The sequence below is a fragment of the Pezoporus wallicus genome, unplaced genomic scaffold (assembly GCF_028554395.1).
Source record: "Pezoporus wallicus isolate ANWC-B61680 ecotype Strahan unplaced genomic scaffold, APGP_CSIRO_Pwel_v1 contig_1876, whole genome shotgun sequence".
NCBI classification, from domain to species: Eukaryota; Metazoa; Chordata; class Aves; order Psittaciformes; family Psittacidae; genus Pezoporus; species Pezoporus wallicus.
In genome coordinates this window covers 3110782-3136727 of record NW_026638337.1, presented here as the reverse complement: position 1 = coordinate 3136727, position 25946 = coordinate 3110782, and the positions used below count along the sequence as shown (strand labels likewise).

The following is a 25946-nucleotide window of genomic DNA, read 5'->3' as shown; positions in this document are numbered from 1 at the left end:
CAGGAATCAAGTCTTGGGCACATGCCTATTTCTCTTTTCCTTTTCCTTCTTTCGCCCCCCCCCCCCCCCCCCCCCCCCGAAAATCAGCATGAACTTGCATTTCAGCAGTCAGAGTGTTTACAAAATGCGCCGTATTTTCTTACACGGAAACTAACGTTCTTGAAATAACGGGATTCTACGATATCCTCGGAAGGGCAAAAAAACCGCTGTGCCTCGGAAAGGCTGAGGGCTGGGACTGGGGCTGGGGCTGCTGCTCTCTCCAGGGATTTCAGAGCAATTGGCTTAACTGCTAAATCTGACCACGTTCATACAAAGGCACCGAGCGAAAGGCTGTTGGAAAACGCGCACGCTGAGTAACAGAGGATTTAACATCATTAATACATTGCGCTTTTTTTTTTTTTCTTTAAATAAAACGCAGCGAGAGGCGGCAGACGGGAGTCTGGAGCGGGGGGAAGGGCAGCCTCGGCCCACGTGTGCCGGGACCAGGACCGGGGATGGTCATGAAGACGGAGATGAAGATGAGGAGGGGGCCCGAGCCGCCCGCCGGCCGCACTCACCTTGGGGTCGATCTTCTTGAAGGCCGGGTCATCCTCGTCCACCTCGAAATAGATTTCCGTGGTGGTGATGGACAACGTCCCCTTGGCCACCACCACGGGGGCGATGAGCTGTGCCGGTGTGCTCAGGACCACAGGGCCTGCAAGGCAAAGCGAGGGTCAGGCTGGAGGCGCCCGGCCGGCCCATTCCCGGTGGCCCTTCCCCTCCCCTCCGCCAAGCCAGTGCCCGGCGAGCCCCCTCATAAACTCTGTTTGTAAACCCCCGTGTTCATTCCCCTCCTGCCCGCGGTCAGTGCTTTGAACTCCGTGGTCAGGACAGAGGCGAGTTTGTGAGCTCCGGGGTTGCGAGATAAATCAGCCAGCAGCGAAATTCAGAGGAGTTAGAGTGAAAAATAGCTGCCTTTTAGAAGTAGGTCCCTTCTCTTTTCATGCCCCTTTGCTCCTCGTTAAGAGTACCGCTGTTTATGTGCGATAGCGGCAACTCGTTTCACCCAGCTTCGACCTGAAAGCGATGGATTCGGGCCGTGGCGAACGGGCGGCAGAGCAGCCCCCGGCCAGCAGCCCCTGCCCACCACATCGGTTCTGCGGAGCCTGGGGACATTATTATTAACTCTGGGTCCAGAGTTCAACTCTAAAAGCATGGCGAAAAATTGTGGGGTTTTTACCTACTTCCATACCAAAAGCACGCAAAAGCTAGCATTGTTAAATATATTTACGGCAACATCATTTTTATTTCAGCTTGCTACCACTTAATCCTCTTAAAATTACGGTAACAATATTTCGCTCAAATATATTCCATATCGAGATGCTTACACGGGCACTGAAGAGAGGGGGCTGGGAAAACCTATTATAAAAAGCAGATTCCTCCGCACAAATTGTTAGGGTTTAATTATGGGAAAAAAAACCCACAACCTTCTGCTTTAATGCAAAAGAGAACAGGAGGATCTTTTTTTTTTTTCACCATCTTATCTTCGATACAAATGAAATCTACTGTTAAAGGTGACAGTGTCCATGTATAGGAAGCTCACTTGCTCTAATTAAAAGATTGAAAATAAACCACTTTTCAAGATTTAACCACTAAAGCGTGCAGGGTAATTTGTATACACATATATAAATACACATATCCACGTGCAGGCACACACACACATCTGATGTACAAATAATAAAGCCTCAGTACTGAGAAGCTACAGACATGACTGAAGCACCTTTTGAAAACTGGCAAACTGATTATCCCAGTGAATGCTAAAACGGGTTTGCTTGGTTTGTGCAGTTGAATTCTCCTGTGCCATAGAGAAGACCTTGCTCGGACAGCAGGGAGGGCCTGCACGCCCCGGGCACCCATATCTCTGGGGATGACGGCTCTCCATGATCGGGGAGCCCAGTACAGTGGAGGTGAGCCCTGGGCCACACTTGGCACCCAGACCAAGGGCATGGATGCAACCTTTCCTCCTCCCCCAGTATCCCATATGCTTTACTACCAGCTCATGTAAGCGACACTTCCAATTACTCACTTAAACCAAATTAGTCCTGTATCAGCGCATCTGTCATGTTGTTAATATTTTACTTTACTGTAACACCCAATTTGAGCCCGTATTGCACAATGTTTTGCATTTATTCTGCAAAATAAATAAAGCGGAAGGCACGGGTTACCGTATATACAAAGGGAAGCTAAAGCGTGTAGTTTCAGTGACAGCTTTCAGCAGCCCAGTGTGGCAGGCTGGATAATATTGATACAAACTCTATTTTCTTTCATTTTATTGTTTTCCATCTCCTAATAAACCGGGGTAGCCTCTTGACCCTAGTCAGCTGATCAGAATCACACGCGCCGGGCTCGCTTTGCTGCTCCCCGTCTCTCCTCCATCTTCCCTCCCTCCCTTGGCGGTGAGGAAGGAGCCGAGCCGAGCTGGGCCGGGCCGGGGAAGCCCGGCTGCAGGCTCCGCAGGGCAGGGTGATCGATCCGAAACGCCGCGTTAAAGTCTCATCAATCTTCATCAAGGCTGCTCGAGTAATTACGCCCGATTCCCTTGTACGATTACAAGTGGATTTGGGTTTCTATTCCCCAGGCCCCCTTTCTTTGTGTTTACAGAAGGGGGGTCTGGGCAGAGCGCGGCTCTCTGCCCTGCAGAAGCACTTGCCTACTCAAGCACAGCGTCCCAGTCCCCCCTTCACCTTCCTTGAGCGCGGCCGGGAGCCGCCGCCCGGCGCAGCGCACGGTGATGGGCTCCCGGGCCTTTGTGCGGGAAGAAAAGCGCCTTCGGAAGATGCGTCGTGGAAACGACCCGATATTTTAGCATATTAAAGAGGCGTTTGTGGGCTTTGCTGAGCCCCAGAAGGAAGACCATCAATTTAATCCAATTACCTCTTTTCCCTGGTGCTGTGCGGCTAAAATAAAAATAAAGCCACTGCTCTTTAGTGGTCAAAAGGCCGAACACTACAACCTGACACCCAGGAGAAGACAGTAGGTGCCCCTAGGCTGGCCGCTGTGCTAGCGACAGGCACTCTCACACGGAGGAGGGTGCCGAGCTGCAAGGCAGGGGGCTGGGTGGGGAGGGAGAGGGGCCATTCACTTCTGAGCCCACTGCTGAATGCAGGGGAAATAGGGGATTTCTGGGTTCTTCCTCCTCCTCCTCCCGAAAAAAAGGCTCCGAGCTCCTAGACCGGTACCTTGACATCTGCGCCCCGTTTTGCTCAAATAACACCCTACATTTGTTGCAATGTAAACGTGTCAGAGGTGTTAAAACGCAACAAGGGATAAGCGTTATCGTACTTTCCAGATGAGAAAGCGTTTGATTCCCGCCCCCCCCCTTCCCCCCCATTAGCAAAAAAGAAGCAGTGAGCATAATGAACAGTAGTCAAATTACAGGATTTCGGGGGACGGAGTGTTCCAACTAAGTTAAAAAAGTCTTTGCAGATTTTTTTTTTTTCCTCCTGAAAGCACAAGAAAAAAAAAAAAAAAGTCGGCATTAACATTGTCATTTTTACACTTGTCCTTTGGAAATCTCCAATTACAACTTCCAATTCCATAGCATGTTTAAGGAGCACAGAGTCTTTTTGTTGTAGCCTTCAGGGAGCAAGCCAGCCACTGAGAGAATACGAAATTAATCCACTACAGCTATAAAGAGAGAGGATTATGTTTTAATCCCCTTTGGGATAGTCTCTGGATTTTAAGGATCCGATATTAAAATGTTTACACAGAGCATAATCAAAATAGCGCAGATTTTCCATATGGCACCGCGCTATCGGGAAGCTTTGGGTCTCCTTCCTAACCTCAATTGATAATCTAATGGAAGAAAAGCCAGGCACACCTGAGCCAAGAGCCGCGGGACGGGCTCATTCGCATGCGGGAAAGATAACGAGCTCCGGCTACCAGCCTTGCCCGGCCCCTCGGCGGCGGCGAGCTGCAGTTTTCCAGGGGATGTAAATATTCATTACCAGGGCGGCTGCAGGGGCCGCGCCTCGTAGGGGCTGCACATGGGGCCGCTGCCGGGCGCTCCCTGGCGCTCCCTGCGCAGGTCAGGAGCCGCCGGCAACAAGGAGGTCATTCCTCTTCCAGCTCCGGAGTTAAAAAAGCCAACCTGTGGCTGCTCAGCTTCGCTAGATAGCTTGGGGGTTGTGGAGAGGACTTGTGTCCAGGGCGTCTGTCAGCTACTGGGACTCTAAGCAAGAGCATCTCTTTTTAAGGATCATTTCGTTGCCTCTTCCCAAGCTCTCTGAACCGGCCCACAGCAGAGAAGCAGAGACCTAACAAAGAACTTTTGGCCTTAGAAACAGAGCAGAAATTACTTCAGACCCCACACCACAGGTCTTGTAATCTGTTCAGAGGGAGAGTTTTCTGCTTTTCCTGATCCCTGTGGTTGGCACATGTGATTCACATTTCTAAAATAAACGCTACTGCGCATATACTTTTAAAAATAATATTTTCCTTCCAAAAGTAAATGATCGTGGGATTAGAAGGTCCCAGTGAATAAAAGCAGAATGTAAACTCTCTCCTCCCCTCCGTTATTTTTTTGCTAAACAGAGTTCAGACCTTGTATTCAGTTGTTTTACTTGTATCCTAGCTCTTGTATTTTTCAAGTTGAAGTAAAGAAAATCGATACCAGTGAAAAGTTCTATCAGGTGAATGGGTTGGCTATCTGTTAAAGCAATACCAGTAAAATTGCACCTCTTACGGAAAATCAAATAAAATGCTATTTTGAATTTGTTATTTCAAACATTTTCATGAGCAGTCATTTTTAATTGTAAGAACTGAAGATATGTGATATTTATGAGCCCACAAATTACACCAGAGGTATATTTTCTGAGACAATTGAGCATAATTACTCCTAACTAGGATAAAATATATGCTTTTCTAGACTGAGTTCCAAAACCAAGCAGACTTAAACCATGGAAGACTTAAAAATCTAACTTTTAAAATAATATTTTGGTGATTATTTACACATTAAAAAATACTAGCTGAGAAAAAATACTTTGAAAACATATCTGATCAGCTTGACCAATTAAATTTTACAATTTACTGGTTATTCTGAAAAAAAATGTGAATATTGTCATGTGTAATTTTTAGCTGACACTTTTAAAACAGAAAACATATCAATCTTTTCTCATATACTGTTTAACATGGAAAATATAAAATGGATTAGCTGAAACTAATAAATTCACTATGTAAAATAGTTTGCATAAACTACAATTTGTAATTTGATATGATGCTTAAATAAGAATATTAAATATTAATACTAATAATAATAATTAAAAATCATTCACAAGGTACCTGAAATCAGACAACTGAAATTCCCTCAGCACTTTAAAGCCAAGTGTATTTGACACTAACTTGCATTTAAAATGACTACAAATCCTTGTAGTTGAAACAGGTTATACGTAACGCACACTCATGTACACCAACCCTGCAGTTTCTTGTAATATAAATCACATAGCAATACCACCAGAAACAGGTATAGGCACCAGAAGCCTTTGGGAAAAGCTCTGTAGTCAGAAAATGATTTCAACCAATTAACACCATTGATATAATACATGCACTGCCATGTAAATAACAAGCAAACAATGTAAGAGTCCTAAAAAACCCTATTTACAGAATTTAGGCTTTTTTTTTGTTCCTATTGTCATCATAAATCTGATCCAAACTGCCTTTAAAAGGACTTCTGCAGTAAATATGCTGAACTTACATGAGGATGGTTGCCCCCAATTTGTTTTCCACCATTGCAGATATGGGGAGTAACTCCTTCACTCAAACCCAGGCTTTTATAAGAATGTACATACCCAGCTCCCTTTACATATCACTTTGAACAGTTTCAATAAAAAGAATAATTTGCACAACTTTTTGATTGCAGAAACCAGAATCTAAGTCTAAACATGACTGTAATCTTGTTTTTCTCCTCCTCCACTGCATAAAACCCCCAATTCCTTTCCCCTGTATTTAGAGATATCCAAGCTTATTTTGTTGGCTTTTTACTCTTGCACGATCATATGTTTCATATTGTGAGGGAGGGATTGATTTTTATTGTTTGTTTAAATGTCATTGCCAGTGTGGATAGGCCCCTGATATCCAAAATTTTCCCCACTTTTCCCCCCTTTCTTCCATAAAGCATGTAACACTACTACTAACATCAAAGATCAACTTCAATGGTCTTTTTCAACAACAATAACTAAACAATTACAGCAACTCAATTCTCTTAAGTGGTGCCATAACAGCAAACATATGCGTTTGATTAAAAAGAAAATGTAAATAAAAATAATCTTACACATTAAAACTCTGAACAAAATAGTAAGAAATAAATACATTTTTTAAATGAGAATGTGAAAATAGTGTTACTCAAGAAAGTAATTTTCTCTCAAACACATATATGCTATCCACATATTTGAATTGACACATGCACCTCCACAAGCAAATCATTATTTTGATTCCATACCTTCCTGCTAACATTGAAAGAAAAATATAAAATAGTACTTCTTCCTGAGGGAAAACATATTTTGCAATATTCCAAGGAATAAGTATCTCTTCCTATTGTTCAAACTGTGATAAAAAGCAACCACTTAATCGAATGGTTACAGAATATGTAGAGACAAGCTCAATACCATAGCCAAGTCAATCTTATTAGATATCTTCTTACTAAAGATCCCATGGAACAATTAGCTGTGTGTCTAACAGCCTAAAACAACACAGAAAAGCAACTTTTGCCTGCCTTTGCAGGTAAAGTCTGATTTACTCCGTGGCATACATGACAACCTCTGAACTGTGCTCAAACTCTTGAGTGGCTCATGTGGGTTTAGTATTGTTCCAGGACGTGTTTGAGCATCAACCTGCCAGATGATCAAGTATTAATAATCAAGAGTCCCCTTAATGGTTTACAGCTGGCCAGAAACTCAAATGCTTGGGACAGAGACCTCACTACTGCGATGCATACATTTGCCATTTAAAATTAGATTCATACAGAGTGCTCTGCCTGAAGCTATACATAGGAAGGATTGAGTAAATTAGGCTGGTTTGTAAATGAAGACCTTGATTGTTAAGCAGTGCATCCAGATGTGAGTATACTACACTAATGCACTATGACCTGCACTAACTTCCTCTTCATTTTTAGGTAAAATTTAAGGTACTTTTTTCAACTTAGAAAACCTTAAGTAATGCTGAACATGTCCACATAAGTGATAGGTTTCCTCTTGGAGAGAGCCACTATAGCTGCCTATTTAATAAAAATGTAAGAGAAAGAAAAACAATACCTTAGAAAAGCATATTTAATTTTGGAAGAAAAAGAGAAAGCAAAGAAAGCATCCTGCTATAGCAGTATGCCACCAAAACAGGAACTCGCTGTAATGAGTCGGGAACATGAGGGATCAAATTCCAGCTGTCAGTCTGAGTGAACCAGACTTGACAGGTATCTCATACAGTCCAGCTTGTGTACATGGGCGTGCCAATAGAGCTCAATTGATTAGAAATGAAAGGAAAGATGTGAGCCTGCAGCTTTCATTTCTTCCAGTCTCCATTCTGGAAAAGATTCCAGGATAAACTGTAAGCCTTATATTTCTTGAGACTGCAGTGAAGGGAATTGTTATATTCAGTTAGCTTGTGATGTTTTACAGTACACTTATTTTGTTAGCTACTCTTATATGTGTGTGTAGAGAAAGAAATAAGTTGTTTAATCACCATATAATTTGCTAGGTGTATTTTGAAGAATCACCTGAGATGCAATACTTGTAACTTCAAAATTTTCTGAAAATATGAGTATCCCTAAATACTACCAGAACCAACAGAGAATGTTTTCTAGTGGCAGTTGTGCCTACTGGTTGATTGCATGTTTTGCTGGTCCACAGTCAGGGAACTTCTGAAGACTCTTCCACAAAGATTCTCTGGTACCTAATAATAGGAGAGCCAATGTGACAGGATCTGTCATGCAGGCTTTTTCCTTTCCCTTAACAACCTGATCTCACTGCAGGAATTTTATCGCTTCTGAAATCCTTTGTTGAAGTTTGCTCAAAATGGCTTCTAGGTTCAGCTGTTACAAAGATAGAGGCTGACAGAGGATGCTCACATAAACCTTGTTTTGTTAGAAAGCCAAGCTAAAAGCACTCCTGTAACAGGCTACCATTGAGGACTGTTCAAATGCACTGGATGGGCTGCTTCTTAATTGCTTTTTTTTTGTTTGTTTTTTTGCTTGCTTCTGTAACAGCAGTGAAAAAAAAAAAAAGACACAAAAAGCCCAAAACCAACAAAAGGGCAAAAAAGCAAAAAGTGTCCTGAAAGTGCTTAGGTTAAACATAGGTTAATACAGTTCTGGATACATTCCTAACACTACGCAGGTCTGTCCCTGTATCTTCTTACAAACATTGCAGGGATTTATACATGGGAATCAACTGCATAGTGAAGATGAAATAAGGTGCAGAACAGTGAAGTCTGTCTCCTTATGCCTAGGACTTTCTTTCTTTTATATATTACTCTCTCTGTTATTTATGCCTATTTTTCTCTCTCCATATATCAGGTAGCTCATCAGCTTGCCCTGTGATAAACTAATAAGCTCCATCCAGAATGTAGTACCTCAGGACAAGGGAGAAGCTCCAGACTTACACATTAGGCAAGTGTGCAGTCGAAGGCTCTATTGTAGTCTAATTTTGTAGCCTTAAATAAAAAGAGTTTTGGAAGTTATGGAGGAAAAAAATAAGAAATTTAAATAGAGCACATGAAGGACTCTCAGAGCCATTCAGAAATACAAAACAATGAAGTTTGAACAATTTCACTTTAAAGCTCAGAAAGCAGGAAATCTGGCTGCCACTTTAAAAACTGAAGATGCTCAGACTTAGAGTGGTGCAGTAAGGCAGAAAGAGCTCTTCAAAGCTGTGCTTAGGAGCACTATCATATATGACTGGCAACCACCTTATAAAATATTAAGCTATTTTGGATAGTAATGTGGAAAAAATTATTAGAATAAACACTGAGATGTCTAAAAATAGTATGTTAAGAACTGTGTTTTTTTTTTCTTTGTCAATGTGAAAGCCAACTACATATCAAAAGTATAACTGTTTTCAGTCTATGCCTGAATCCATACTCTAAATTAAACTCATACAAATATGTTTTTCTTTTTTATACACAGACTTGAAGATCAAAATCTGAATATATAATAAGCAGAAACTATGATAATCTGACTGAATTAAATTTCCATGTTTGGAAGTAAAAGGATTGTGTGGTTACATGTCTACCATAAAAAGAGAAGAAGAATCACTCTTCTTCCACATTCCTGTCCCTTCACCAAACAAGCAATCCCCTGCAATGAAATTCCTATCTTGAAGACTAATTTGCAAAAAAACTGAGTTTGAGGGGAGAAAACTACTCAGTAGTGCATATGCTGAATTCAGTGAACAGTTTCCACTGGGAAGCTTGAAAAACTAGGAAAAATATTTAGGCATTTTTGGCATTTTCTAATGAAAATTTTCTATTTAACTGACATATCTGTTTGTGCACATGTACATGCATTTTTCTTAAAGAAAAAAAAACAAAACATGGAGCTTAAGGTACCTTAGCCACCTCCAGAGAGAAAAAGAGAGTGAGAGAAAGAGAGTGCAAACCAGAGGACAGAGTGAGAGAAAATGAGTTGAAAAAAGAAAGAAAATAACTAGCACCTCTGACTCCGGAAGCCTCAGAGGTACAAGCTGTTGGAGGCTGAGAGAGAATTATTAGGAAGCATCACTGCATACTTGTTACAGTCATTCCTAGGCTTCCCCTGTGGTTGCTGCTTTCTGCCCTCAGGACCCCCCAAGATCATCAGAGCTACTGATGTACAGATGGCAACTGCTGTAGTGGAAGGAGAGGATGTGATGGGTGGCAGGGCTCTCAGTCTCTCAGGAGAGAACACACCAGGGAGAGAGGAGAAAGGCTGGAGATGGAAGATGAGACCACTCTCAGAATCACTTTCATGTTTCTCTCTCCAGCAGTTGAGAGGGATGAAGATGATTCTTCTCCAAAATTTCCTGGGTAGGTTGGAGATAATATAATGTGCTATCTGGTCCTTTCTTTCAATTTATTGCTGATAACGTATCAAAACTAAAAATATGTCCCTCCATTACTCCTTAAAAACAAGTAAGACAAAGTTGCAAACAGCTTGCTTACCAGAGATTATCTACACTGCTCAACTCTTGTAAAGAAAATTCAGGGCCAGACTTTGGCCATACACATATTTGCAACTAAATATGTATATGTCTAAATATTAAATGTGTCAATCATATTTAGGTTTCTCATCCCAAATACTTATTTTGTGAGCTTTCCCAGGATTTAGACACAGTTCCTTGGTGTGTTAATGTTTTTGTTACTGCATCTAGTCCTATGCAAGGCTTCATAATAATTTCAGAAATGTAAATGAGTCCTTTGTTAGAACCTGGAATAGAAAATTCCCCTAAGGGCTAAATGATTTACTTTTTTTTTTTTTTTTTTTTTCCTTAGGTACTGCTACACAACCTTAACTGCAACTCTATCTAGCAGAGCTTTTGGCACTATTCCAATTTCTTCCAATGACACCGTCAATTTTTTTTTTTAATTGGAAAAGGCTGAAATGAGACAAAAGGCTTATTTAGCATAGGCCAAAAAACATGTTGATAATGTTTGGTTACCACCAGTCTTGTCTGGACTTCAAACAGATGACCTGAAAGTGAAAGGTCTTATATCTCATTAAGAATAATATAAGCTGTCAAATCCTCAGGACCTGGTGTGTTCCTTAGCACAGGGCAGTAAGTTAGTACTATCATGTCTAGATAGAGGGTTTAACATGTTTAGTGCTCGTGCCAGTTGGACTAGCTACCCACTCTGGCTTGGATGGAAGATCAGCTCTTGTTTAGCAGTACTGCTTTCTAGAATTATTTCTATACTGGAGTTGAGTTGCTAAAACTTAGAGCAGTGCTGAGAAGCTGCATCTCACTCAAACCTTCCTGGCACATTTGCACGGTGGGGGATTTCCTTCCAGCTACAGACAGATGTACAAAAGATTCTGTACATTAAGACTAAGACGCATTAAAGGTAGTTGGTGTCTTTCGTTGGGTTTATTTGGATGAGTTGGTCAATCTTCTCATATAATGGAGTGCACAACATGTATTTATTCTTGCAAGACTGTCGTGAGATTGTAATTCACCACGGCTTACGAGTAACTCAGATTCTGAGTTGAGTGAGCCCATGCAAATAATCAGACGGATGCCTGCCAAAGCTTTCTGTCTTCCCAAAATAACCCAAAGCCCCATATCCTCTTATTTTTATTTCCTTTTTTCTTTCTAGAAACTACTCATTAAAGAGCAGCAAAAGACTTCAGGGATACTTTGTTTGGCTAGGACCTACTTGCTGATGCCACCAGCCATATGACAAAATAGATGAAATGTGGTCCAGTTACAGAACATGTATCTTTCAAAAATGTCATTAGGCTAAATTCTATTCTCAGATGCACACAAAAATTTCTCAGCAAGTCATCTGCAACTTCACAACAAAGAGAAGAGAATGTATTTCTAAAATACATGAAACCTGAGTGGTTCAATTATTCTTTTTTCTTTCTCTTTTTTTTTTTTTTTTAATGATTTATTTTAGTGCAAAATCAGTACTTAAAAAAGTTTGGGGAAAGAATATTATCTGTTAAAATGTATTTCCTTTTGAGAATATCAGCTTACAATATTAGAATACATCCACATTTAACTTGGAAAAAAATCATCTATTAAGCAGTAGGCAAACGGTTAGAAAATATGCATTCTCAGGCTTTTAAGAGAAAAGGTAAGTATTTAAGAGCCCTATTGCAGCATTAAAAAATAGGAAAGGAGAGGAAAAGGAGAAGAGTTAGTAACATCAATTGACTACAGCATATTTGATTGCATTCTCCACAGGTTCAAAATGTATTAGAAAACTGTTAAAATTGACTGGACTATCTCAATTATTAGTTCTAACAGAGATGTGACTTGCCTCTTGAAGTGAACAGTCTGGGAAGAAAAGGAGCTAAAACTGAAACAGAAAAATGTAAAATATTTTAATATGTAAATTCTAAAACAATATCAAAATCTTCTGATAACTCATACTGTAAGACAGCTAAAATACTGCTTTAGTTAAAAATCTTCATGCAAACTTAGAAGTCATAATTCTAAGACTATAATAACATGGAATCTAATTTTTATATTTTATTAAAATGCTACTTAATATAATGAAATCTGCCTTTGCAGCACATGGAATACTGAGGTTATATAATAAAAATATTCAGACTGTAATTATTTAAAAATTCTCCATCCCATATGTAAGTTATCAAGGTGAACTTTACATTGATTTGTGCCACATGGTTGATGAAAAACTATAGAGTTTCTGAAAGAAAGCTATGTTCAGATAACTTTGTATGAACAGTCTCAGTCTGTTTCAAACTTTCCCTTTTTTAGTTTTAGCTTCACAAATTAAAATATCATAATCTTTATGTTCTCTTAGTTAAAAAAATTCTAAAAACTAAGGTCTCATCTTTTTAAAAGGTGCCTGAGTTTCATGGAATAAACAACATTAAATTGTTTTAGTTAAATGGGAGCAATCTTAAATCAATTGAAACCTGGTTTATAATGATTTTGTTTAGTTCCTATCCCTTACTGAGACAATCCAAAGCATTGTAAACCAGGTTTAAATTGATTTAAGCTTTAAGGTTAAATTGGAGGCATATCTGAGTATAGAAATTCCAAGGTGTCATTTCACTCTGAACAGTAACTAGATGTATCTGATGCTCTGAGATACCACAACTTGACATACCTCAAAGATTTCCAGATCACATACATTGTATCTACGCAACTGTTTAGAATTAGAAAAGAATGGACAGTGTGGTTTTATCAAGACCTGCTCAGAACTGTCAGAGCTACTATACGCATACTTAGTTGGAAGCACTATTCTAAGAACACAGTTCTAAGAAACAGTGCTTCTAAGAATTTATCCAAAGCAGGTCTTTTCCTTTTAAAGGTGAACAGGACATTGATCAAGTTATTCCAGTAATAGTCCTGCTTGATGCACTATTTTATTGACTGAGGACAACAGTGTCTCAGCAATGGTTAGCAGCAGATTGAAAAAGCAAGCAGATTGACATATTAACTATTATAATAATATAGTGGAGGTTGCTCCCAAATAAAAGCATTTACTTGCTCCCTCTGCTCTGCTCTAGTTTCAAAGCATGAGACTAACTTTCATGTAGGCTTTTTTTCTTTTTTAACTTGTTTTTTACTTTTTGTTTTGCCTTTTTTTGTTTTTTAACCATTCATTTATAATCTTATCTTTGCTACAAATTTTCACTACAGCATCAGAAGAAAGTACCGGAGCAAAAGTGGCTATTTTAGTAATTCAGTTATGCAGAAAAAATTCTGAGACATCACAAAACTTCCCCTTAGTGGACCAGTTTAATAAATATATTCCTAAGTAAATTAACCAAAAAAAAATCATACTGAATTTCACAGTTCTCACATTTTTATCTTGTCTGAGAAGAGACTGAATTTTCAACTTTCAACGTGCTTTCTTCCCAGACTACTTCCCCGTGAAAGTATTGCCTCAAGACAAAGCTGTAACAAACCCTGTTAGAAGATGGATAAAACTGAGACCTCACTGTATACCTTCACTCAGGGAGAAAGGACCAGAATGGCTCTCTCAAGTACATATATACTAAGGACTCATTCCCAGCTCATATGCTAACGAAGTTCACAGCTTGGTTACAGTTTTTCTTTCTTAGTGGCACCTTACAACAGGAAACGTTTTCCCTTGCTGTGGCAGATGGGTTGAGATGCCACTTAACCCCTTGAGAGAAGTGGGTGCCAGGAGGAGCTCAGGTTTCTCTCCACAAGCTGTGTGTCAATTGGGATCAAGGTCATCAAAGCACACAACCGCTCTCTGACTCACAAAATCTGAGTTGTGGAATTAGTCCTCATCTCCATTTTAACCAAAAGAAAAGAGACGTTCCACGGCTGTTTTACAGAATTTTCAATATGTCGCAGGCAGTAGTAAAAGCACTGCGGTATTGCCCTTTCTCGCATCTCTGCTGAAAGACTAGGCAACAGGCACATGCTTTGTAATCAATTCCCCTAGTTCATGGAACTAGGACATCATATTAAATCTAGAACACAAAGAATCTGTTCATACTGTAATTATATACTTAGCTGTCAATATTAAGACACTAATCACAAAGCTTAAGAAGCAACAAGTTTAAAAGAGCCTTTTGGCTCATACCTCAGTTGTAATGAAAAGCATAATTACCTGCAAGGTTGTCAATCTCCTTCTCTTGGAGCAGGCTAACAGCATCATCATCTCCTTCCAGCATAAGCTCTGTTTCTGCATTTTGATTTACCACAGCTTGACTGCGGAAAGTTTTCTTTGACTTCACTACATCCTCTTCAGTGCCTAAAAAAGTTACAAATGTTGTCAATTTAGCTGAATAATATTTTAAATATAAATCAACCACAGTCAAGTAGTAATAAGATATAAATCATCTTTATTGAAAAAGGAACATTTGCTAAAACTTTATCAAGGTTTACAAAATATGCATCTTTATTCTGTCTTTCACAATATATCTTGAATAAGATACAAACTTTCACAAAGACTCTCCTGATTTTAATGATTGCTATTTACACTGCTTTTAATAATTGCTATTTACTTTATGTTCAGTGTTGTTCCATTTGTTTTCTATCTGCAAGAAATTCAGCAGGAGTTCCTTTTCGGTGTCCTGAATCTGCCCTCTGAGAACTCAATTCACCTACTCTAAATTAAAGGAATTCTTTTCAGAAATTCAAAATCTGTCATCATTTGCATCTTAGAGATAGCAGGGACAGGATGACGAAGCAGGCTTATTTCAATATACCAGGTGTGCTATGCAGAGATTCAGAAAAGACTGAAAAAAGACAAGCACAGTGAGGGAACTTTTGTGTGCATCTGTGTGTGTGTTTCTAAGGAGCACAATAAAAATGTTGGTGTATGGGCATGTGGAAACTATGTCAAAGGACTTCACAGGTAGGTCTTACCCTTCCTTCTTGCTTATAACTGACTTCTGCTCAGACTGACATCTCCTTACAGCAGGAACCTTCTTAGGTTTTGGGAAATTCCTACTAGCATTTGCCAGAGTTCATTCTCATGATATAAAAAATTAATCATAATGAATTAATTATAGTGTGGTCAAATGACAGAATCATAAGTAGCTTTCATATCATAAATAACTTTCATGTTCCTGTTGTGACATCAGCTCAGTGTCTCCTTCTTAACTGGGGAGAGGACATTAGCTTTATTTTCAGTACCACAGACCCATAGCAGCCTTATGCAAGAAAGCTTTCTGGTTTTTTTCCTAAACAGAAAGCCCTGCATCTTCACCTTGGACCATATAAGGTATGGGTATCTCCAGTTCTACCAACCAAGAAATAAAACTCAAACATAATCTCTCCTTTCTGTATGACAATTCGGAATTTTTCCTCCTACTAAGCTACAGAATGATGGGTGAAATATGAGGAAAATCAGGCACATGTAGATTTTGCTTGTCTTCTACAAAGCCTGAACTTAAACATGATTGAATACTATTATAGGAGACGTAAAACGATGAAGTGAAGCCCAGTAAGACTCCTGGCCTTGTATTAATACAGGACAAGTAAGAAGAATATAGTAAGTAGATAGATCAGTGGAGACAGATGCATGGATTGGCACTGAAATGTCAGGCAGTCTTGTTATTACAAACAGTGGGGAAGGTGTTATAATTTTATCTCCTACTCTTAGATGAGTCTTCTAATTAGTTTGCAAACACAGAGTCATATATAAATAAAAATGCTGGAAGCATATTTTTCTATGAGTGTTTTTACTCTGAAGATCACTACTAGCATGGTGGATATCAGACTCTACTACAGGCCAGGACAACCTCATGTTTTGCATTGCCTAATATTAACCTTTCATATAGTATTGCTATTATCTCAATTTCTATTTCTGAAACGATAAAGCAGGCAAAGACAAACAAGTAAGCAAACCCCCATTTTTTTCTCCAAGCCCAAAATACAGAACAGCATCTCTCCTGTTTGTTGCTCTTTCCATTAGGACCATACAGATAGTGACAGCAATTAAGACAATATCAATATATACTAGTATACTGTGTTTTGCTGTGTCCAGTTATCAGGCTCATTACCATACTTGTATAGCTTATTACTTACTACCCTAATTATTTACTTAATTTAAAATTCAATCAAGTATTATTTCCAAGGCTTTTTCCTTTTTCTTTTTTCTTCCTTTTTTTTTCCCCTCCTAATTCACAAAAAGGATCAAGAAATGCAGGAGTTTGGAAAAAAAGAAAGGAGTAATGTGCTGTAACAGACCTTCAATTTTGTTATATCAGAATTGTCCTGAGTATTTACTTGTTAGATCAGGATCTTGTTACACTTGTGTTTACTTCCAGGGAGTTTAGCATTATTTGACACAAGTAATAGATCCTGCTGTGAATACTTGACACTGAAGGAGACCGCGCCTTAGATTAACTAGCAAGGGGGAGGAAGGAAGCATGAAAATACTGTTCTCTTCCTTTTTGCTAGTTCCAGTGAGTGTTAGAAAAGTTTCAGAGTTTTATAAAATGTGATAATCTTCAAATGAGTTACTTCAGAAATACTAATCTGAAGTAACCATAGAGTCAACGCTTCTGCAGTAACCGATTAGTGACAGCCTTTTAAAATTATTTATGCATGAAGATGTATTTTTAAAATTACAAGGAAAATAAGTTCAAGCCTGAAATGATTACCAACACTTACAATGCATCAGAAGAACCTGCAATTTAGTGTATTTTAAATCCCTCGTGATGAGGGTTCCAGTTACCAGATTACAGAAATATTGCCAGACACTGATGTAAGAAATGTGGTAGAGTAGAAAGCATTAAATTAGTTTAGCAAATTTGGAGATTAGCAACAAGATAAATGTTTCTAAAATCCATTCTGCCTTATAATATTAAACATACATTTATCTAAAAGAAATATAGTAAATGGCACTTCTTTGTCTTGATGGAAAAAAGCTCTGGCTTGGCTGTTGTCTAAATTTATCACTTTGTTGAGTGCACCTCAGTTTTGCTGTACTGTACCCAACATTTATCTAAATGAAAGTGTACGAGACCTGGAGTTGCCCTTCAATCACTATATCCTTTATGAGTTAGAGTTCCATTTATCAAAATTACAGCAAGAAGAGTAAGGTCTCACAGGGCTGCCTCATTACAAGGCTTGTAAACACTGTCCTTACAAAGAAATGGTTTAACACCTAACAAATCAAAAACTGATTGGGAATAGAATTTATTTGAGATCATCTATCTTCGGAAGACGTGCTGTACTGAATGCACTTCGTGGCCTTTCTAGCCATTCATCAAGAAATTAACAAGCAAATACCACAGACCACCAGATCCTTCTGGATCCTGAAATGTGAAATATATTCAAAACAGATCTGTCACAGATGTTCTATTTTTATATTTCAAGATGACTTCAAAAAGGTTTTAAAATAAGAGAAGCTTTCCAAATAAGAAAAAAAGAAAAACAAGTTGTCTCTTTAAAACCAGACAACAAACTGAATAAAAAATTATATGACATAAAACTATGTCTAGTATTGTTAACAATGATATAAAAAGGAGAGACGAATAAATGAATACTTAATATTTCAGTGTGTTTGGGAAAAAAAAATAATCAAACCTAAAATCATTTTTTTCAAAGCCCCAGCAAAATGACTATGAAATTAAATCCATTTCAGATATTCCATTTAAAACTCTTTGGGACAAAAGGAGTTTCTATTTTAAAGACACGGTATGGAATTGTACTAATGTCAGTTCCTAAGTCTAATTAGAATATGTTTCAAATCCATTAAAATAGGAACAAAGTAAATTGAAACTAGACATAATTTCAAGAAAGCAACATTTTGACATTGGAATATACAGTCTGGAATTTGCAGATGCTATCAGTTCTTATCCTTATCAAGCTGCTTCTCAAGGGATATTTTTCTAGACCGGGATTTGGAGAGAAGCCTTGAAAAAAGCAGCTAAATATTTCTTAATTTTGCAAATAATTCAACGGAAATAAGTCACTTGGCTCATACTGAAGTCCAAATGAAGTTGATGCTTTCTAATTTCTTGAAACTGGAAGGCTCTGTCTCAAAGATACTTGAAGAGAATGTACGTATAAGATTAGATAAGCTATTAAAAAAAAAACAACAAAAATGTCTTTTGTTACCTGTTATCACCTTGATAATTTTTTTTTAGATGTGCATGTTAAAAACTGGCTTCCTGCAGTAGCTTCAAGGTAACTGAAAAGAGCCCATCTTTTAAATAAATTAATCAACCACCACTCCTCTACAAAACTCCTACTTCCATAAGAAGGTATTTTATATTTCTGAAAGGTTATATGAGCTGCACAGTAAAATCATACACTATTGTCAAGAATTTACTAATCTCTCTTCCAGTAGCATTACTTTTTCTTAAACAGAAATTGTTAAGCAGACAAAAAAAAACATACCAAACCCCCATAAAAACCTAATAATTTACCAAGAACTGAAGAATCTCATGTTATTTTGAAGCTACAGCCTCTAGGATTATTTAATACGGACAATATCTAAACAATTTGGAGGTGTGTGTTATTGTTATTGTAACATCTGAATTTTTGCCTATTTTCAATTAAGTCAATAAATTTCCTGTGGTGTTTTGTAGGTCGCAACAGGTTCTAGGGATTCAGTCTAAATTGTAACAACACTGTAAGTGTCCAGAGTCACAAAAACTATCCCTAAATAAAATTTTTAAATTAGCAGTACAAACATAACATATTTTTGATTACATTCATGTTTATGTATGCTTATCTTATTAGGTCATACACTAAATACTACAATTTGGTTGAGCACAGGGAGTTTCCAGTTCACTATTTACTTCTATCTGTTTATTATATATTCAAATATAGTGTTTTAAATTTTTTTCTCTCTGTATTTAGTATAAAATGAGGTAAAAAATACGGTTAATTTTAAGGAAAGTTTTCTTGGTAATACTGTAACTAACAAAAGGAGACTACTGCTTCTTATAAAGTTGTTTCCATAGTTTACTTCAACGAATTACCGATAAGGCAATTTATGCAGTGAGTGCTCTTTGATCTTTGAAGAGAGATGGCAGAATGGAAAGTTAACCTCATTTTAATGTTACCTAAATATACTGACAGGAAATTCTAATGTTTCCAAACATCTGGAAATCTGCTTCATGGGATGGTGTTCTTCTTTTCTATAAGGAACCCTTTTCATATATTGTCTTTTACAGTTTTATGTGGCTTCTAAAGGAGCATTTTGACATAAGTAAAGTCTGTTCTCTTTACAGTAAAATGCTGCATTTAATTAAAACCTCTCTTTTATAGCAGCTGAAGTACAGTGTTTGTGAAGCTTAGCTCTCCTCAGAAACTTTTAAGGATTAAGTTGCTTTTTCCTCCTTGCAGATCACTGGTATGTGCTGCTCTATAGAACACTTCTTGTTGCTGGATTTTAATCACGTAAGGTAGTTTTTAATATTTTATTAAATAAAGGAATTCAGAATTAGTTCCTCACAAGAGGCTACCTGATAGGTCATGATATGAACCATGAAATTATATTGCAGGTAAAACAGAATTTATCAACAGTTTGAAAGAACTAAGCTTTTCCTTGGGGTGATTGTTTATCAAAGAAACTTTCACAGAAATAACTAAGATGATGTGTGCACAGAATTAGAATGCAACACTATTTCCTACTTTTTCATTCATCCAACATTATTAATAGTTGAAAATACTTTGAAAAAGTTTGGCTAGATAATCTTCCTGCTTTATATATTCCAACAGTTTAAACCCCTGCTTTCATTGCTAATTTTTACTAACTTGATTAGGCACCAGACCCTTGCAGCAGTCACAGTTATGGAGAGCAGCTGCTTGGGAGTCTGTAAACTGACCTCTACAAAACCCAGCAAGATTAAATCATCGACATGGCGACCACTCCACCCCAGCCTAGCATCTTTCTGCAGGGATACAGAGCCAGCCCTCCTGGGACTGCATTTGCTCCATGGGAAACACACATCAGGTATCCCTGAGTCTGCTCAGAAGAAGGCCTTCTGGCTTTGAGTAGCAGACCGGGGCTGGCATACCTTGATGAACTGTCCCCACCTGTGTCTGCTAGAGTTGTTATTTAAATTGCTATGTGTTTCTGGAACCAGCAGCTTTGACTGGCATATAATTAAGTTTCCCTAGAGAATGAGAGAAGTGACTGTTATTAAAGAAAGGCTGGTTTTAACAGATTTAATAAAAGCCAGAGGAATCTAAATAATATTTTCATTATTAAGGATCTTTGAAGAAATGAGGGAGAAAAAAATCTATGAATTCTAGAAAAGTCTATGAAAATTAAATAGAAAGTAAAAATTGCACACATTTGTTTTGGAAATCACTCCATGTAAAGTAAAACCAAATCATATTTCAGTTTTCTATAATAAATACCTTAAAATTTAATCATAGACATTCCATAAATTTTTTTCTCAAATTTTGATACCTAATATCTGACCAAATGATCTTCTTTATATGAGTCATTTGTAAATAAATACTGTTGTGTATGTTTTCATATTAAAAATTATCAGGAGTTATACATTGTAAAAATGAGACTGACATAAACTATACCAATGAGGAGACAATAAGGGCAAGACCGAAACAAACACAATTCTCAGATAAGGCTGAGGGCTTTTAAAACAATAAGTGCTTGTAGTTAAAGTATTGTATATTTATGTAAAATGTCCTACATAAAAATAAAGTTACCATGTTGGGCATTTGTTATTTTTTTAGTTTACAGATAGGAGAACAGAGTGGTTACAAAATTGATTTTTAGAAGTAGTCACTATTAGCATTATATTTATTTGAGATTTCAGATATTCTGAACATATGAGAAAGGATCCTGCACTAATTCAGCACCGACTATAAATAGCCATCAAACGTTACAAGGCATTTCAGGTTCCTGAAGAGCAGTCTTCATTCTGACTGGAACCAGAAGTAGTCCTTCTAATGGGAATTTAAAACACTCAAATGTTTATATTTGGATTAAGATGTAGCTTGCCACTGTAAGTTGTACACACAAGAATGGATTCATATTTCATGACTGCTGACCTTTACAAATCCCTGTCAGTTTGAGATGCAGCCTCTCGGTGCATACTGTAGTTTGATAAATTGCAGAAAGAAACCAGTTCTCTGATACACTGTGGATCATTTAAACAGGCAAAGATGATACACAAGAAAAATAATCAAGAGCAATAAAATTTTCCTAACTGTATTTCCAGCTATTTTACAGAAGTACAGTAATAGCTGAGAGGAAAATAACTACATCACACCAACAGTTATTGCTCAGTGGAAAGGACATCAAGGACACTTGCAAGTAAGAGAACTGGATCAATATTAACGCAATTTTCATTTCATGCTTCCCCAACTCCAGTAAGCTGACAATATACTCTGATTATATGAACTGCCTCTGAGTAACATAGAAAAGGTTATTAGAGCAAGAGGTGGAAATGGAATGCACTTTTTATATTGACAGGTCTGCTAATAGAGTGTACTGATTTTAAAAGCTGTGCAATGCGTTTTCACAATTTGGTTTTGACAGCAAAAAGGAATTTCATTTGTCCTTAATTCAAAATATCCACATATAAGCAAAGGTTTCTTAAGGCAGGCCACAGAAGAGGGTAATAGAACTATTTCAACAGAAAAATGTAATTAATAAGGTAAGAAGCAAAAGGTTATTGAATTTAAATATGTATGGCATGATAATGAAATAATGAAATAAATCTGCTAAACAATGTATTCTGTGCTTTTGAAACAGCACCTGATAAAGCGCTTTTAAGATAACATATAAGTGAAGAATAGATAATGTCTTAACATTCAGGTCTGGATTACGTCTGGAAAGTTTTAAATTAATTCAGAGTTTGAAATGCCTAACCCAAGCACACATTCTCCAGGAAAAGCCATGTTCTGACTCTAGCTGCTGGCGGAGCTTAAAGACAGGATCAAAGTTGTTGGACTTCTAAAGAGGCACACTCCACCCCAAGGAATTGAGCCCACATATGCTAGCCTCAATTTTGCTTCCTGCTCACAAAAACACTTTATCTGAAAAGGCTAATGACAATAAAGACTTGGGAAGAAATTATATGCTCTCTGGAAATAAAAATGCTTGGTGCATGCTAGCAGCTCAATAGCAATGCAGTGGCATGTGAGAAATGTGATCTTAGCTCCTGTACTGGGGTGTTCTACATTAACACTTCTAACTCTTTACCTAACATTTAAAAATTAGAGCCTTCAACTCATGAGACTGGTCCAAACTCCTATATTTTTTTTTCAAAAGAAAGATATATGTCTAATACTCTGGTCTGTCTCCTAATTTCTTAGCTCTCCTTCTCTGTGGCCAAAGATTGGTCGATTATGTCTTTGCTAGAAGAAAATTTTGCCCCTCACCACTTAAGCTTTTGCTATCAGATCCAAACAAGATCAGCTCTTTGGAAACAGCCATTGTAGAGAGACATAATAGACAGCTAAAAAATTAATTCTCTAGTGCAGGGAATGAAGGTGTAGGGAGTAAATTTAAAATTATTTTATAGTAGCTATTGTAATTCCAGTATAGTTAGGCAACTGTTTTAATTTCTATAGAGACTACTTATTTACAGAAGAACGCCTCAACGGCTCATGCTCAGTGCTTTGAGAAACCCATTTGCCAACAGATCTGAAATGATTTTTGCTTTCTAGAACGGTAATCTTTTTAAATGAAGTTCTGCTCTTTTGTGACATAGAGAAGGAACATCTTATGCAGTCTTTACACAGAAAAAATCTCCTATACATGACATAATGTCTCCTTTAACTGTTTCTTAAAAGGATTGTCCCATTATATATAAATAATAAATTTGCCAATATAATACTGTCGTTAGAACATCTAGATTTACTTGACAGTACTTTGTCTTTTACTGTGCACAAATTTAATTTCGCTCTCCCTCAGATCAGTGCATCTTTAAAACTGGCATACATAATTTTCACTTCAGGAGCAACAGTAACTGGTGGGAAAAACTTTCTATTTTTGTGTAGATCAATGCCTACAGCAACACTAGACAAAGGGCAGCACCCACAGGATATACACATTTGTGAGGCAGCAGTGTGGACCTAACACTGGGATATTTGTGTTTAACTCTTAGTGCTATTAAGGGTCTATGCACTAGTAGCGACAGCGCTTCTATTTGAGCCAGGCTTCTGTAAACAAAGTTCCTTTGACATAGTAATTATCTATCAATAGCAATTATCTATAAAAATATCTATTTAGAGAGCAATTATCTATGCAATTAAAATCAAATCTTCACTATTTACGTGATTTAGGACAGAATTTTACTCTGCTTTTGTTGTTTATTTTTTAAAACTGTATCTGCAGTTATAAAACATCTTTGTTTCATGCAGATGAAAAGTGAAATAGTAGCGGTACACAAAATATCACTGAGATAAAGTAGATTCTGAGGGCCTATTATTGAAACAGCTCAATGAGATAATCAAGAAGATTTTCACATTTTTGCCTCTGAAATAGGTAAATGGTAACCACTGCCCCAGGTAGAAAGCCTGCATGAGTATTAAGGAGAGCTAACTCACAGAAATCTTAGCAGCAGTCAGCAGTAAAGAAAAAAAGGAAAGCAGTATTTTATTTCACTTTCCATTAAACTGCCACGTGAGGCCTTTGATGTCTTTGATTCTGCTTCATAAAGATTGTAAGAGAATGCAAACCTTCCCTCAACTGCAGGGATAACTGTAAAATGTCTATGTCTATGTTAAATTTGCAAGCACTAGCAACACTATTTTCCATTCAGACTGGAACTGAGATGCTATTTAGGCAACATGATCACCTTTTTTAAGGGCACAGGATTGAATGACTGGTGCTGTATGGCAAAAGAGACACCAATAAAAACACTCTACATGCATCAAGCATAGTTCTTTGAGCTGGGAAAGTTTATCTGTTGTAGGTGATGTTCAGGGCTTTACACAAATAAGTTGGCAGATAAACTCTTTAGGCATACAACAGGGATAAGAAAAAAGTCATGTAATGATGTAGCATACATGATGTGGAAAACAAAATTAAGTATGTAACTGGAAATGTGTATAACATGCTGGCTGATAAAAATCTTAACAAGGTGTCTCTTCCTTGTCATGGTGGTTAGTGGTATATTTGAGAACTTTTCCATAAAATGTATTTAGGTTTTAATATGGTGCTTTCACCAGATGTTTCTGCTTCCCTACCTGTACCTTGCACAATGCTGAAACTCATAAAACTTTCCAGTTGGTTTCACTACAATGGTACTTTTTTGTGTGTGTTTTAAAGCAAACAGTATAAAATGAGTAAAATAAAATTAGTGGTATTGAAGAACTCGCAGTACTTGTAGTGATACGGAATAGCTAGGGCACACATACATAAGTCTTTGTTTTTTGTGTCCAAGTCTTACTATTTACATAAAACCTCTATGATAATTTTAATGTGATATAATAGAAATAGATTTTCTGTGATAAATGTAAAGTAGCGCAATGTAAAAAGATCAGTAAAAATACTTAGGCATATTAAAATATATATTGTCGCTGAAAATGAATTAATTTATTTTTGTAATCTGGACATACGGGTTCCATTTGCTTTGTGAGAGACAAGGAGTCACCTATATCCAAGATTCTTGCAATCTGACCCTGTCGACTTAATCTTTACCTTGCAAATATCCCAGAGGCTCTCAGAACCTGAGCCCATTGCCTGAAAGCCTGTCATGCCTCCTACTGGCTGCCAGAAAGTCTTTTAAAATCTGTACTATGAACTAATGGCTCTCCATTCCAGACATGTGCTTGGCAGGCTGTCCCAGCCAGGTCTTCATTAAACACCATCCTCCATAGAGGCAGAAATGGAACTTCACCTTGCATTTTTAGACCTGTGTCATCCAGCTTTGGCTTCTTTACTCAGTTATGCGTGTTACTAAATATTTGTTTCACGTAAAAAAAATATATATATTTTCACTTACTCATATACAAAATGGAGAACAGAGACCTGCAGTCGAACAGACATCAGGAATAAGAACAGTGGAGAAAATGTAAAACCAGACTATTTTTGCACTTTTAACCAGCCAAAGATGTTTTATAGTGCTGTTACTCCTTAATATGGAGTCTTAAACCACAGAAAATAGGAGGTAAGAAAAGCACACAGTGAAACCTGAGTCCCAAGAGCTACATTCACCCATCTGTGAAAGGTGTCCCGAAGGACTATTATTAGACTTTCACTGAAAGAATGTTCTTCCAAAATGCTTCTGAGATGCACTGAATATACATGGGTCAGTAACTTCTACTTCTTTGTCAATTAACAATAGAACTGAATTAATAGAACAAATACACCCTTCATGTGGGTTTGAAAACATTTCACACCATAGTAATTTACGGGTTTCAGTAAGTACATTAATTTTGCAGAACAGACCAATATTGTTTATTCTTTTCATGTGACAATGTAACAGTGAAAGGAGAAAAATGCAGCTAGAATTCTAAGACTGGCAATGGTTGCAATATTTAGGTCTTAGGAATGGTTTTGCAGGCCAATTTGATTACTTCAAGAACATTCTGAAGTCATAGGCTTTCAGATGGAGAAGCAAGAAATAGAAGTAGTTAACTGCTGGTAAAAAGCCAGAAAGTTCTACAGTAAAATCTATTAGCTCAGACCTGTAACAGTAGCTAAAATCCAGGTCATGCCAGCTAACCTGCAAATCTCAGAGGAAAGGCATTTGAAACCATTACAGAGGTTTTGAAGGAAAACAAAAGTTTTCATATCCTATTTGGCTCTGTGAAAAGCCTGAATAAGAGTCAGTATCAATATTCTGACATTCAAGATTTGAGGAAATAATTACAAAAATTCAA

The 25946-nt window shown here is 37.6% G+C and overlaps 1 protein-coding gene across 8 annotated transcripts in view; it reads right to left on the bottom strand.

The window, feature by feature from the left end:
• NBEA (neurobeachin) overlaps positions 1–25946 on the bottom strand; it is a 506572-nt gene that overhangs the window by 157133 nt on the left and 323493 nt on the right. For 7 of the 8 annotated variants that reach the window (XM_057410433.1, XM_057410439.1, XM_057410432.1 and 4 more), the window contains 2 exons: positions 14284–14427; positions 558–694 (listed from right to left, as the gene is read on the bottom strand). In XM_057410433.1, coding sequence (XP_057266416.1) covers positions 558–694; positions 14284–14427 — 281 coding nt within the window. Of the gene's footprint in view, positions 1–557; positions 695–11985; positions 12025–14283; positions 14428–25946 lie in introns of all 8 variants that reach the window. The other variant, XM_057410438.1, reaches the window with a different exon arrangement.